Below are 14455 nucleotides of genomic sequence, written 5' to 3'. Positions count from 1 at the left end.
AGTCTAATTACACATAATTACAGAAAAAAAAACCCCACATCCAAGTCTTTTATGTCAGCTTCACCACATGAAGTGTGTTTTGTCAGAGGAAATAAATGGTTGTGATGGGGCAAGAAGATAAACGGATATATTTTGTTTTATTTTCTCAACAGTTCGACAGTTTTTATTTCTAGTCATTTATTATACATAATAGCAGCTGTTTGAATATGTTAAGCATTTGTTCATCATTGCTGTTATTCCTTCAATCTTAATGAAATACACATATTTTATTTGCTCAACTAACATTTTGCATTTTAAAATTTGTGAAATAAGAGAGTCCTGTCTGTCTCTGAACGATGGAATCCTGTGGTGAAGAACTTTTACATTTGATATTATGTCCACCATCAATAGCCATTTGAAGGAAGAAGTCTAATTTATTTCAGAGCTGAAGCAACTCTCCCTTAGAAACATCACCATGTTCCTGGCACCATGTTCAAATCGATAAAATGTTTATTGATACAGCAACTTTCAAACTATCTGCATGGAAATGAAGAGCATTTGTCCAAGCGTCTTCATATCAGAAATACTTCATAATGCAGGATGGCAGCAGCTTTAGGGATTAGTGGTACTTCATCATAATACAAGATTTTTGTCGAGACGTGAAAACAGTGACTGAGTCACATTTTGAAGACATGCTGAAAGGAACAGTTGGTGGAATGATGATTCATCCACTCTACTGGGGCTTCTCCTTATATGCTTGAGCCCTGACCATCCATCTGGCCACGCTGCCTGCAATGCCAGAGGCCTTTACATATTTTCTTAGCATGACACTGCACTAATCATGCCAGAACTGAAGAATTTACTCCACTTAGATTATTTGAAAAGTGACATGATGGTTACTCTCACAGAGGGAGTAGTTTAGTGTCATTAATTGACTGCAGGATTTTATATATCTCAACATCCTCCACGGGACACACAGTAAGCCTTTGCATGCTATTGGATGCAACATTTGGGGGCCAGAAATGTCACTTTGGTAAGATTATTTAAATTGAATATTGTATTATTGTATTCAACCACAGGCAAATTGAATCTGATTACAAGACACAAGCCATTCTTACATGAACTCCATAGAGAAAATGATTGATCAGTTCCATTTCTGATTAAATTGTATGCTGTGTATAAAATTCTCATTTTTAGATAAATGAGGTTGATCATGTTAGGAGGTGATATCATCAGCATATCCCTCCTTTCAGTCTGTGACATTGTCAAAACTGTCGACTATGAGCTCATGATGCGATGCAATGTAGATTGCTGACTAACCAAGGTGAGAACGTTGGTATGCAGGTGTGAGCTGCTTCTCCACATGCACTGTGGTCCTTCAAAGCTTCTCCTCACTTATTTAGCATTGGTTGCCAGGTAACAGCAAAATGATCATGATTTAGCCCTCAGAAGATAAATTGTTAGAATTCTATCAGCAAAATGAGTACTTTAAATAAAAGTATTTCCTAAGCTATACAGTCACATTTTTAACTGGACGGTAACTAAATCACTAAATGTTGTTATATTAGTATTGCTTAGCAGTCTTATCTATCTATCTGTCTGTCTGTCTGTATATATATATATATATATATATATATATATATATATATATATATATATATATATATATATATGTGTGTGTGTGTGTGTGTGTGTGTGTGTGTGTGTGTGTGTGTGTGTGTGTGTGTGTGTGTGTGTGTGTGTGTGTAATATGCACATACATTGAAAAGCCTTTTCTTTTTTTCATAGTATTGTGCATAGTATCAGCACTATTCAAATAGGACTGCAGTCATTATAAAGAAATAATAATAATACATTTATAGTTCATCATAATACCATCATTATTTTTATACTACCATCATTACACCATCATTATGAAGAAATATTGCTCGATTAAGAGTGAGATACAACAGACCAAAAATGCGGGGGTACAGTATTCTCTTTTACAACTACAGTTCGTGATCGACCGTTTCATTGAAGTGATGTTCTTCTGCCACCTAGTGGCCAAAATATGAATCTACTTCTGCAGCACTGGACGCTTTAGCGTCTTGCATAATTACGAAACATTTGAGAAAAAACGTCAAAAATATGACTGAATCGTACCTCTAATATTATATTAATAATAATACTGATAATATTTAAGCACACATGCACATATATTACTCTACATACGCATATATACGGGTTTAATATCACGATAAAATAAGTTTATCTCAGTGGCAATTAAAATTGCTTTTATTACATGTGGCAAAAGATGACGTAATATTTAAAAAAAGTACCGACATGCTTATAAATATAAAACGTGGCGCGAGATATACTTTTGTTAAACACGTCTCAGAGGTACATCGAAAAGTTTTTAGTACGTACACAACCCAGCCCCTTGGGTTTACATAAGTTATCTAATTCCGGTGCTTCATTTTTATTGACCAGAACCGTGGTTATCTGCAAAGCTGGTAGTTAGACTGAAGTGCGTCAGAAGCTGAATGACCGCAGAGATACGACACACGCGCGCGCGCGGCGGCGCGTGAGGCCAGAGAGCTCATGCCACATTCATGTGCTCATCCGGGTTCTTCTACAGTAAACAAAAGCAGTGGACTCTGGCCTAAACTAACAAGAGGAATTATATTTTAATACACTTTTATTCTATATTTATGTCTTATTTATGAGCATGTTTTATAATTAACGTTTTTAAAATTATTAATATATTATTATAAAATGGATTTAAACAGATCAAGCCGTAAAATTAGATCTCGTTTGATATCATTGTAATATTTAATGCTCTAATCTTGGAATTTCTTTTTGTACTGTATATTTGAATATAGAACACGTGAATATTTGCCAAATTTATCAAATGCAATCCACTTGTTATCCACCATTTAACGACACTTATTTTATTTGCTATTTACTCATTTTGTAAAGTAGTCTTTTAAGGTGCTGAGGCTACCATTAGAAGGTTAAAAACCACCCAGCAACATGATAACAAGTTTACTAATGTCGCTGACATTTCGGCTATCGTCTCTTGTAGGGCAGAAGAAACACGCTGCAGAAACGTGACTACGCTGGGAAACGCACTCAGCGTTTTCAACCAATCAGAGAGCTTAGATCTGGCGCGTCCCGTGTGGGCGGATTCACAACTGTCTATAGGTGCGGTGGAGAGCGGCAGCCCTGTGACACTGAGGAAAATTTTCTGAATTTAACATTATAAATAATCGTTTTTCAGCGGGGAGACAATGCATACGGAATTGAAACGGATTTTTAACAGCTAAGTATTTGTTTCGGTTACGTTCAGGCGACGAATTTGCTCGTATTACTGTCAGACTTTGTATTTACATAACCAGCTTTATTTGCGTTGACGGCAGCCAGACTTGCCATCGTGTCTTGTGGTGGTTAGCAGCGCCACCGTCTAAAATAACGTTATTTTGAATACTGTTATTTATTCAGCCACGGAAATACGTAAATAATGTGTTTTCAATACGAGTCCACTAAAGTGCTTGTATCTATTTAATATTGTAAACGCATTACAGTATTCAGAAAAACAAGTTATACAACGAACACGCCGGTGCTCGTCATCAAACCGGGTCCTAGCGCCCGCCGGGTTGGGGTTGTCACATTGCAGGAGGGTGCGCTCGCAGTTTCGTGTCCAAATGGTTCAGCGTGCGACGATCTCTAAATTTGTCGACATTATGGAAAAGGCTCTTTTAGAACAAGGTTAATTCTAAAGTTGGATTCTATTACTGCAATCAAGGAGGGTGTGCGAAAATAGCTTACGTGCACTTTTGGAACATTTGGATCCCCAGCTACCACGGTTTTTTTTCTCTGTCTCTATTTTTTTTTTATTAGTGGAGCGAGCACTAAGGACTTCTAATCATTCAAAAAGTTATAAAGGACTCGTCCAGTTGAGTAATGGTCATTAATACGGTCCACTGGTTCAGGAAGGGCTTGCGGCTCCACGACAACCCGTCGCTTAAGGAATCTTTGCTGGGTGCGGATACTGTCCGCTGCGTCTACATCCTTGATCCCTGGTTTGCGGGATCTTCCAACGTTGGGATCAACAGGTGGAGGTAAGCACATCCATCACGCTCATGCATAGAAGTACAGTCGTGGCACTGGGTGATCAGCTTCATAATAATGATGCATGTCATGAAATGAAAGCAGTAAACGTGATGCCACTTTCTGAAAATGGTGACAGGTAGTTTTTGTCATTACACATCAACACAATTCAAAAAAATGGAGGTACAGTACCTTGGAAATCAGTGAAGAAGAAATCACAACAGGAAAAGAAGCAATAATCTATGGGGGTATGTGATCAAATATACTATATTCCACAATATAAGACAAATGAATCTAAATTTATATGAAGGTCAAATGTGGGGTCCACAAAGGATATTTAAATTAACAGATAAGTTATGCACTACTGCTGGTCGTAAGGAAAAAGCCCCGATATTTACTTTTTCCAACTTCTCTTTTGTGATGTTTGCAGCATTTTGTTTTCTTACTTGTTGGTGAACTCAATGTTCCTGGAGGTAAAATAAAGCAGTTTCAGTCGTCAATGATTTATAATGCAAATTGCTTTTGTCTTATGCTTTACCCCTTCGTCAGATTTTTAAATTTTGTTTGACAAGAGTGTATTTTTTAATTTGAACCTTGTTGCTCCAGATATTTCTAAAGGAATAGCTATTATTATAAAAATGCTAGTAGTGTCTAAACAATAATAAAAGGGTGCATCTTTTCAAATATAGGAAGCCGAGCTGCGTACATGTAAAAATCTGGCATTGTGATTCATTTCCTTTTTGAAGGGGTTGTTGCAGTCTGCTTTACTGAGGCACTGAGTTCGGGAAAGTCATGTATTGGCATGGTTCACACTTGTGATATGTGCTCAGTTGGTGTTGGTTCACTGAATGCTAAATAGCTAGCAAGAATACAAACCTGCTGTCTAGTGGTAGGGGATTCAAACCACGTAAAATGAGCCACTGCTGCAACTTCTGTGGGCAAACAGCAGGTGTTGTCTGTCACACTGTATGTTTTGTTATTATACTCAAAGGAATTTCTAATCCCTTAAATTTGCAGAACGTTTCAGAAATAAACATTTCTGAAAGGATGGAGGATATCTCTGGTGCTGAGCTGTTTCTTCTTTGTAGAATTATAACTAGATTATGACTGATATACTTAAACTGACTTGACATTCGTCATCTTATAAAACATAATAATAAAGGATTGATGCTACTATCAATAAGATCAGTGATAGACACAGTTCAACTTTGATTGCATTGACTATTGTATTGATGAAGTATTGATAAAATGGTATCTGTAGCTTTTTGTGTAGGTTTGTCCTTGAAACTGTTCAAAGTGCAGAACTTAGTTAGAATTATGGCAATGTCTACACCTCTATACTTGATTTGTTTTACATATTTTCCAGAGTTAACAATAAGTTGGCAAGATTTGCATTAACTTGAGCAATGGAAGTTTACCTGAATGGTTTGGACGGCATCTTATATAGATGCCGCCCAAACATGTTAAAGGCATTTTCTGCCTTTGACATGTCAGGATAGGATCAGGTCTGTGCTACAGGGAGGCAGTGCATCATTTATCTCTGACATTTTACATAACTGACATTCAATCACCGTGTTTAGAGCGTGTAAGTGCGTAAGCTATATGTAAGGACTAGCAGTATGAGCCTGGTTAGAATGTATGAAGCCTAACTTGCTAATTTGACGGGAGGTATGAACCGGAGACGTTGGAGTCGGGGGAGAATTTGCCATCTCCATTGTACCCTTCTTTTTGATCTCACCTGCTAATAAAACCCGAGTCAGCCTTCAGTGGAATGTTTTCTCCGTTTTGTGATTTATTCATTATCACCTACAAATGTGTGCTGTTGTCATCAGTCATCTAACTGCCCCTGAGTGAAAATTGTTAAATATGACAATCTGTGCACGCAGCTGAGTGAAAAACCTGCAAAGCTTTGCAGTACAGGAGGCATCTTGCTGAAGGGTCTCCTTTCCTTCCCTCCCTGGTGTGCGCTCTGGTTTGCGTTACAGCTTTTAGGCGTTAATGGAAGAGTAGGGCAGCAGCAGCACAAACGTGCCTGTTATGGAGCATCCATGTTATGCTTCTGCGCTTATGCAACAGAAACCTGGGGTGATGCAGAACATGCATGCAGAACACTCACCACGCCCTGATTCATTGTCTCTATCTCATTTTTTTAATGCACAAATCAGGCGACACAAAATCACTTCCGTTTCTAATATTACTATGCTGACATGCAGAGATGATAATTACAGAGTCAAATGAATTTATACCAGTGTAATTAGATAAAATTAAATAGCATCATCAAAAATGGTTATTAGGAAGACTAGACTGATTTATTTGAAAGTTTCAATGAGTACTGAGCATTGTGACCTTCATAAATGTAGGAATATATTGCATTTTGTTCTTCAAATCACAATTTAGCTCGTCAAAAAGTATGTGATTGAATGTGAATGAATTGCGGAATTGCATAATATGAAAGATGGTTGATTTGCAGCATTACAAGAACTACTTGGAACATAGTGATATTTCTCTAGCTTTGCAAAATTGTTGTCTCTCGTTTATGTTACTTGGTCTCCAAATACTATCCTCCTAACAGGTTGGGCTGAAAGCCATTAAAAGTGTGATATAACATGTAGATTCTATTTAAGACATGTGTTTCTCAGCCAGCTCAGGTTAGGATTTTATTTTTGGTGACGAAATGAACAGTGATTAGCCCAGTCCTTAACATAAAGGGTGCAATCCTCGGTGGCCAAATCAGTTTGGTCAATGTCAGATGATATTATCACTATAATTTTCCCAACATCTCCGCTTGTGGTGGAAGTAGGTCAGTGTGTTGGTAGTAAAACCCTCGATCCTTCTAGTCTTTTTGACCTACTTCTGCTCTCTTGCTGCGACAAACGACCCCAACTATCAGGTGAGGAGTGCAATTGTGATCGGTTATCCGAACAAAGCTGCTTCCATCTGTAAGCTCTCGCTCCGCAGTAATCCATTAGTCTATTGATTTTTCTGACGAATAATTGACTAAAATGCTGCAAGACAATAGGACAGATCTCCTCATTTGGGACTCGTGTTAGTTTATTTTCTTTTTGTAAATAACAGCAACAGTAGGAATAATTACAGTATCATCATTATATTAATATTGTGTAATATACTAATATATTTTTTTGAGCTGTTGCTTCGTAAACGTTTTCATATCAAGTAAGGTGGAAGCAGGAGGAGCTACGTCAAAGGGCAGCGCTGGAAAAACTGTCCCTGCTGCTGTTTTGTGTTTATTTAAGTATCACAGAATAACATGGATCCAGGTCATTGACTGTTTGCAGCTATTTAGTGGGTGGCTGATAAGATTGTGGTTATAACAATCTCCAGATGTGAGTGTGTACTGTTACAGTTGGAGAGTGAAGCCTGGTGCTCACTCCCAGTTAACCACATTCCAAATGTTTTATAGTAACATATAATCAGTGGAAACCTGTCTGTGTTTGCTGTGCTGCAAACATTTAACAGAGGAAACCTGTTTCAGTTCAGTATTTACATTAACCAATTTTACTTACATAGCACATTTTAGACAAAACAAAGGCAATTCAATGACTGATGAAACATCGGAAGATTACTTTATTTATTAAGTGTCCATAAGTGGCAGTTTTCAACCAGGTAGTTGAATATTTCAATGTCCCTTTAAATCTTCTCCATTCTTAACTTTTTTAAAATGGATTAAAGATGTTTAGTCATCACACCCTAACAGGAATAAGGATAAATGAATAGATTTTGGTGACTTTCACTCATAGCCCATTATGGAGCTCTGGTACTGGCTGAACAGTGCTGGAGAAAATATAATTGATTAAAATAGCTTTTATTGTGTGTCTAATAGGTGATAACAACCTCCTGCACACTAATCAATCAAAATGTTCACGTTGCACTCACAAAACACACCTGGCATTCATGTCAGTAAGAGTAAAAAAGAAGACATCATTAGATTTGACACCGGAAGCTTCCACCTACGAACTTTGGTATCTATAGCAACAGTACGGGAAGCTCCATATTACTGCCGCTCTGTCTATACACATTTGTGGATGTGTGTGTGTGTGTGTGTGTGTTTGTGTATTGATTTATTCATATTGCTGGTTTTGGATAGATAAGACAGGAGTACAGTGCATATATTTGGGAGAATATTCAAGCAGGTATATCTTTATTCTATATGTAAACTTCATGTGTCTCTTTTGGGCCAGCATGATTGCCTTGTTGTTTCGCTGATCTCACCCACAGAAGATTAACTTGGTTGATTGACTCATTTATTATGTGCATGGGTCCTTCATGATATGTTTAGTCTGTCTTTTTTAAAATAAATTCTTTCAGGGACAGAGTTTTTGTAATGAAAGATTTCATTATTTCCCATTGCTTTCTTACAGTTACCTCATGACGTGTTTATTCTTGAAAAAGGCAGGGGAAACATTGAGTTTTATGCTCTTGGTATTACAAAGAAACATTTCATTCATTCTTCTTTGAATGACCTGCTAATTTGAAGTTGCAAATTTTTATATCTCTATCTTTTCTTCATCACACATGAATATGTGAACACCAGGAGAAAGACTTATGTCTTTATTTTGGTTCAAAGGAAAGACACTTTTTTGTATTTTCTGTTATTTTTTAAAATGTGTTGCATCGATGGTGAACACAGCAGCAGTAAACTTGATACTAAAGCTTTAGGTTTGTTCTGAAGGAACTGCTGTTTCAGTCCTGAATGCCTGAATAAGTCCAGTCCTGTATGTTTTCTGGAGGGTGACTGAAAAGGAGATGCACAGTTTGTTGTCTTGGTGAACTTTTGAGACTCATGCTACTTTGCATGCTACCTTTGTGTTAGTGAAGACAGTGAATGTAACAATGTTTTTTTAATCCCACATTTGGGAAAGTACTGTTACCTTACTTACATTTGCATTAACCTCAACACTACAAGAGTTCCTGACACTGAAACATATTGTCAGCATTTTAACCCCTGTCCTCCCTTGTACCTGTTGCCTTCCAGATTCTTACTGCAGAGTCTTGAGGACTTGGACTCCAGCTTGCGCAAGCTCAATTCTCGACTGTTTGTGATTCGTGGCCAACCCACTGATGTCTTTCCCAGACTCTTCAAGGTAAGTTGATCATTCGATTTCAAGTAAAGCTGAAGATCAGTATGAATATAATGTAGAAATTGTGTTGCTAATTTTGTTCTGTTGTCCAGGAATGGAATATTTCTCGTTTGTCTTATGAGTATGACTCTGAGCCCTTTGGGAAAGAAAGAGATGCAGCGATTAAAAAACTGGCCTCTGAAGCTGGAGTGGAGGTGACAGTTCGCATCTCCCACACACTCTATGACCTGGACAAGTGAGTTATCATCACCTTTGCTGTATGTACTCTAAAGCTTCTGTAACACCACATTGTCAGGCCCTTGACACTTTCTGTTGTCTCACAGGATCATAGAGTTGAATGGGGGTCAGTCCCCTCTTACCTACAAGCGTTTCCAGACCCTCATCAGTCGCATGGAAGCGGTGGAGGTGCCTGCAGACTCCATCACGGGAGACATCATGGGGAAATGCACAACACCGCTATCCGAAGATCATGATGACAAGTTTGGGGTCCCCTCCTTGGAAGAGCTGGGTTAGTTTTAGTGTGGCTAGACACCAGATTTGGTCACCTTTTCTCCAAACTGAAATGTAGTCTCAATAAATAAATCTGAATGTTTTTTGTTCAATGTAGGTTTTGATACTGAGGGTCTGTCCTCCGCTGTGTGGCCGGGGGGAGAGACCGAAGCCCTCACACGACTGGAGAGGCATTTAGAGAGGAAGGTTAGTCAGAACAAATAATTTTCATGGTAAAATAATGAATAATTCTACCTACTTTTTTTGTCATTTAAAAGAAAACAATGCTTAACAAATATGAGTTTGTCCTTCGACCTTATGGTGCATGAACTTACAGTTTGTCACATCTAATCATGTGACTGTTGTTGTCAGGCATGGGTGGCCAACTTTGAGCGTCCAAGAATGAACGCTAACTCCCTGCTCGCCAGCCCCACGGGCCTCAGTCCGTACCTGCGCTTTGGCTGCCTCTCCTGCCGTCTGTTCTACTTCAAACTCACCGACCTCTACAGGAAGGTAGGTTATTAAACACCCCCAATGTGGAAAGAAGCAGTGAACAGTTAAGCAGTCAGATTCTACCATCTAACAATCATCTTTACCCAAATGTGAAATACTAAATTTTAATTCAACACAAGAGGATATTCTCTTTGAATGAGTGAACAGAGGCAGATGGTGATGATGCTAAAATGCCTCTTGTGGTTATTATGGGTGGGTTTTTATTAATTACAAGAGTTCTTCTAACACTGGTGGTGAGTAAATACAATGTAGATTTTTAATTTTTTCTGATAATACTTTACTTGACTAAGGATGGTGTTGCTAAATGCTAGCAAATGTCCAATTAACATTTTGCAAGCAGACCCAGGCACATGGGATCATAGCTGTGTGTTCCTCACTCGCTTTTATCTTTCTTTGTTTATGTTACATCAGGAAACGGTTTAATGCTTTTATGGTTTCAGACATTAGCTTCAGGCCGCAGTCCCATAAAAATCCACATTTTCTGTCATTTTCAAATTAATACAATGCTAGTGCCTCAAAAAAGCAAGCGCACACACTTCTGTTTTTTGACCACCTCAGCCCTCCTAAGATTCAATAAGTGCTGAGATACCATTCCATTTGGACATGAGTCAAACCGTGAGTTGTCCTGCTTCTTCTGCAATCCCCTCAGGTGAAGAAGAACAGCTCCCCTCCTCTGTCGCTCTATGGTCAGCTGCTGTGGCGTGAGTTCTTCTACACAGCAGCCACCAACAACCCCTGCTTTGATAAGATGGAGAATAACCCCATCTGTGTACAAATACCATGGGACCGCAACCCTGAGGCCCTGGCCAAGTGGGCTGAGGGCCGCACCGGCTTTCCCTGGATCGATGCTATCATGACCCAACTGAGGCAGGAGGGATGGATCCACCACCTGGCTAGACACGCTGTGGCTTGTTTCCTGACAAGAGGAGACCTGTGGATCGGCTGGGAGGAGGGCATGAAGGTAAATGTCTCAGTATATGGACAAGTTGGCATGCTAATGATTTAAAACTTTGATTATTGATTGGTTTTAAGTCCTCGTGTGTCCAAAAAGAGTTCAAGCTGTTGGTTTCCTGGAAAGTTTTCTTCCCAGAATTGGTGAACGATGTACGTTTGGCACAACCACATGTTGGCAAACATGTTTTCTGTAAACAGAAAGGAAAAATTGGAGATGTTCATGCAATCTATGATCTCAACTCTGTCAGCTTAGAGGGGTGGAACACTGGCCAGCACATGTGAACGCCTTTGTTTCTCAGCTAACCTAAAGCTCGTCTGCAGGTGTTTGAGGAGCTGCTGCTGGATGCAGACTGGAGCGTGAACGCTGGCAGCTGGATGTGGCTTTCCTGCAGCTCTTTCTTCCAGCAGTTCTTTCACTGCTACTGCCCCGTGGGTTTCGGCCGACGCACAGACCCCAATGGAGACTACATACGGTATGCTTACACCGCCAAACCTCATGTTTGTTCCCTGTTCTAACTAATGTCGGAATCTTGAGCTGGGTTTGCTAACTAAACCTCTTCCACCTTCCACATAGGCGATACCTGCCCATTTTGAGAGGGTTTCCAGCGAAATACATTTATGATCCCTGGAATGCTCCAGAGAATGTGCAGAAGGCGGCCAAATGCATAATCGGAGTGCACTACCCCAAGCCCATGGTGCACCATGCAGAGGCCAGCCGCCTTAACATTGAGCGAATGAAGCAGATCTACCAGCAGCTGTCCTGTTACAGAGGCCTCGGTAAGGCAACAACAAAATTATACTCTAACACAATACAGGTTTTTTCAATCTCAAGCAGAAACAAAACTGTGTGGAATGATAGTCACGCCCTTTTCACAAAAAATATGTTCCATGAAAGTGAGCAGAAAGAGAACCAATTTTTCTGGCTGCGGTATGAAACAGAGGTTGGACCTATATTTAGCTAACATGGGATTACATCAGTAGAATGGTTGAAGAAATGCAGTCAGACAAGTAATAGGCCCAGGTGTTGGAACGCAAAATAGGACCAAAAAAAACAAGAAAAACAAAAGGTAGTGTCTTAATGGAAATGTGTTGGTGATACATCTGAGGGAGGGTGGCATCAAGTAACAAAGTTGAGGAGGTCATACAACAGCAGACTGAGCAGGTTTAGCCATTTAGAAGTTGAGGAACTTTTTCGTTGGTGACTAATGTTTTTTCACTTTTTCTGATCAATTCAGAAAAGCTAAGAATATGGAGAAAAAAGTTAACAGTATTATGCCCGAATTAATATTTTTGTAACTACAGAGAATTTAACAACAAACCAAAAATAACTGCAACAAATGTAATCTCTTTAATGTTTCCATTGATTGTATTTTAACTGTGCCTTTAGGACTTTTGGCTACGGTTCCGTCCAACTCTAGTGGTAACAGGAATGGGAACAGTGAGGCGGGATTCCCAGCTGAAGCTTCACACGATGCAGCTGCTCCGTCCGGTAGGTGATGTAAAAGTTGCAGTGGTTCTGGGTTCTGTGGGTCATTTTTGATGGTCTGTTGTGGTGACGTTGTGTCTAATGAGGATCTGTTTCTGTCTTAAGTTTCTGCAGGCTATCAGATGCCGGTTCACTCCCAGGGAGACTGGCAGAGCGGTGTGATGATGTACATGCAGGGAGACCCACAGACCAGCATCACCTCACACCACCAGGGTGGGGACCCTCAGCTACTTCACAATTAATTTGTTATTTCTCTGACTGTACAGTGAACCTAGCCCTCTTAGCTAGCTGCAGAATCTTTTCTGGTTTTTCATCCATTCATCTCATTTTAATGACCACATGAGGAATGCTTTGCATAAACTTAAGAAACAACTGATTTAATTTAGTTAAACTTCAGGAGCTTGAGGACTTTGTGGATGTATTTAACACCAACCTGACAATATGGATTGGTTATGCTTATGATACTGCCTCTCAGCTAATCTTCAAATCTCCCCTAAATTCCAGGTTACCCAGGCGCCACTGGTAATCTGTGTTACACCGAAGGCACACAGCAGATTCCTGGTCCTGCAATTCAGAAAGGTGAAAACTACTAGCACCCTTCAGGGATTTTTACTCCGAAACCTTTACCCCAGATTATTTCTAGTATTCAGTGACAGAATTTGTATGAAATTGTATTCCATTTTCATACTCTCCTGTTGTTGTGTCGTAGGACCTGAACACCACTGCACCATGCAGACCAGTGGCAAGCGGCACAATGAGGACTCTGGTAGTGGCAAAAGCTCCAAAGTCCAGAGACAGAGCAGCCACTAGACAGGTTAGTAGGGAAGGTAGTTCAAGATAATATTATTCCTGAAGACTTAAAAAGTTTGTCTGTTGGTTCAGTTCCTCAGTGTGTTCTTCTGTCTCCTTGCAGGAGTCTCTGAAGACTTGCTGTCGGTACCTTATCGCAGCTCAACACAGAATTGATGCAAGGACATTTTTGTTAAAGCACTACACTGCTTTATCAACACATCTTATGGAGGAGGAAGTAAATTCGCCATCTACATCTCCGGTTTCTCAAACAATGGGACTGTATATTATAAAGTGGACTGCATAGCCTGGTCCAGTGCTCACACCACTGGAGTGGCTGTTACTCTGCGCTTATGTCTGGGTTAATATTGCCGGGACAGACGTCCTTGTACATATAATTATAACTCACATACAGCTTGTACATATTTGGATATTGTATGTGTGTTTTTTCTTTGTGTAGCCATAGACCCATTGATATATTTTTGATATGAGAAACCATTGTGGATGGACATTTCTTTTTGGAAAATTTTCAATAAGATTCTAAACATTTATAGACTGTATTCCCCTTCAAAAACAAAACAAACAAAAAGTAGACATAATCTTGTATTCCTTCTCATGCCACTGCCGGTCCTCATTTATGCTTCTCCATTTTGAGCTATACAGTGTATCTTATCAGCAAAAGCGTTTCATTTCCCTTTTCTATCTTAGTACTAGTCGGCTCGTTTTGTTCACTGTAGAGGCAAAATCGATATGATGTTAACGATCAAGTTTTTGTGCAAAGGCGGCAGGAGTGCAAAATCTTCATATCATTGTGTCCCCCTGTATAATTCCCCCAATAAATGTACTACTGGCGAGAACTGCTTCACTTGATTTTTGTCTCTTCTCGTTCAGATTGTTTACTTAAAATCGGGTTGAAAAAACAGTTTGTGTGCGTCTCCTCCAGAAAAGATTGTAGCAGTAATCCTCCTCCTAATAGATTGGTATGACCTGGATGTCCACCCATTCATCAGAGGTGCTGATCCCGTACACCAGATTTGTAATTGGGTTTAGATTGATC

General features: G+C 39.5%; 1 protein-coding gene across 1 annotated transcript; it reads left to right on the top strand.

The window, feature by feature from the left end:
• The first annotated feature begins 3167 nt into the window (after window positions 1-3167).
• LOC137589377 (cryptochrome-1-like) lies at window positions 3168-14202 on the top strand. Its single transcript, XM_068307101.1, has 14 exons — window positions 3168-4079; window positions 9062-9170; window positions 9260-9402; window positions 9491-9675; window positions 9775-9863; window positions 10029-10169; window positions 10819-11130; window positions 11445-11596; window positions 11698-11900; window positions 12511-12612; window positions 12715-12822; window positions 13114-13188; window positions 13319-13423; window positions 13523-14202. Exons 1-13 carry the CDS (start codon window positions 3922-3924, stop codon window positions 13417-13419), a joined length of 1878 nt encoding a protein of 625 aa, XP_068163202.1. The 5' UTR covers window positions 3168-3921; the 3' UTR covers window positions 13420-13423; window positions 13523-14202.
• The last annotated feature ends 253 nt before the right edge of the window (window positions 14203-14455 follow it).

This window comes from Antennarius striatus, chromosome 22 (genome assembly GCF_040054535.1).
Source record: "Antennarius striatus isolate MH-2024 chromosome 22, ASM4005453v1, whole genome shotgun sequence".
NCBI lineage: Eukaryota > Metazoa > Chordata > Actinopteri > Lophiiformes > Antennariidae > Antennarius > Antennarius striatus.
Note: the sequence above shows the minus strand (reverse complement) of the source record. Positions and strands in the feature narration are given on the sequence as shown.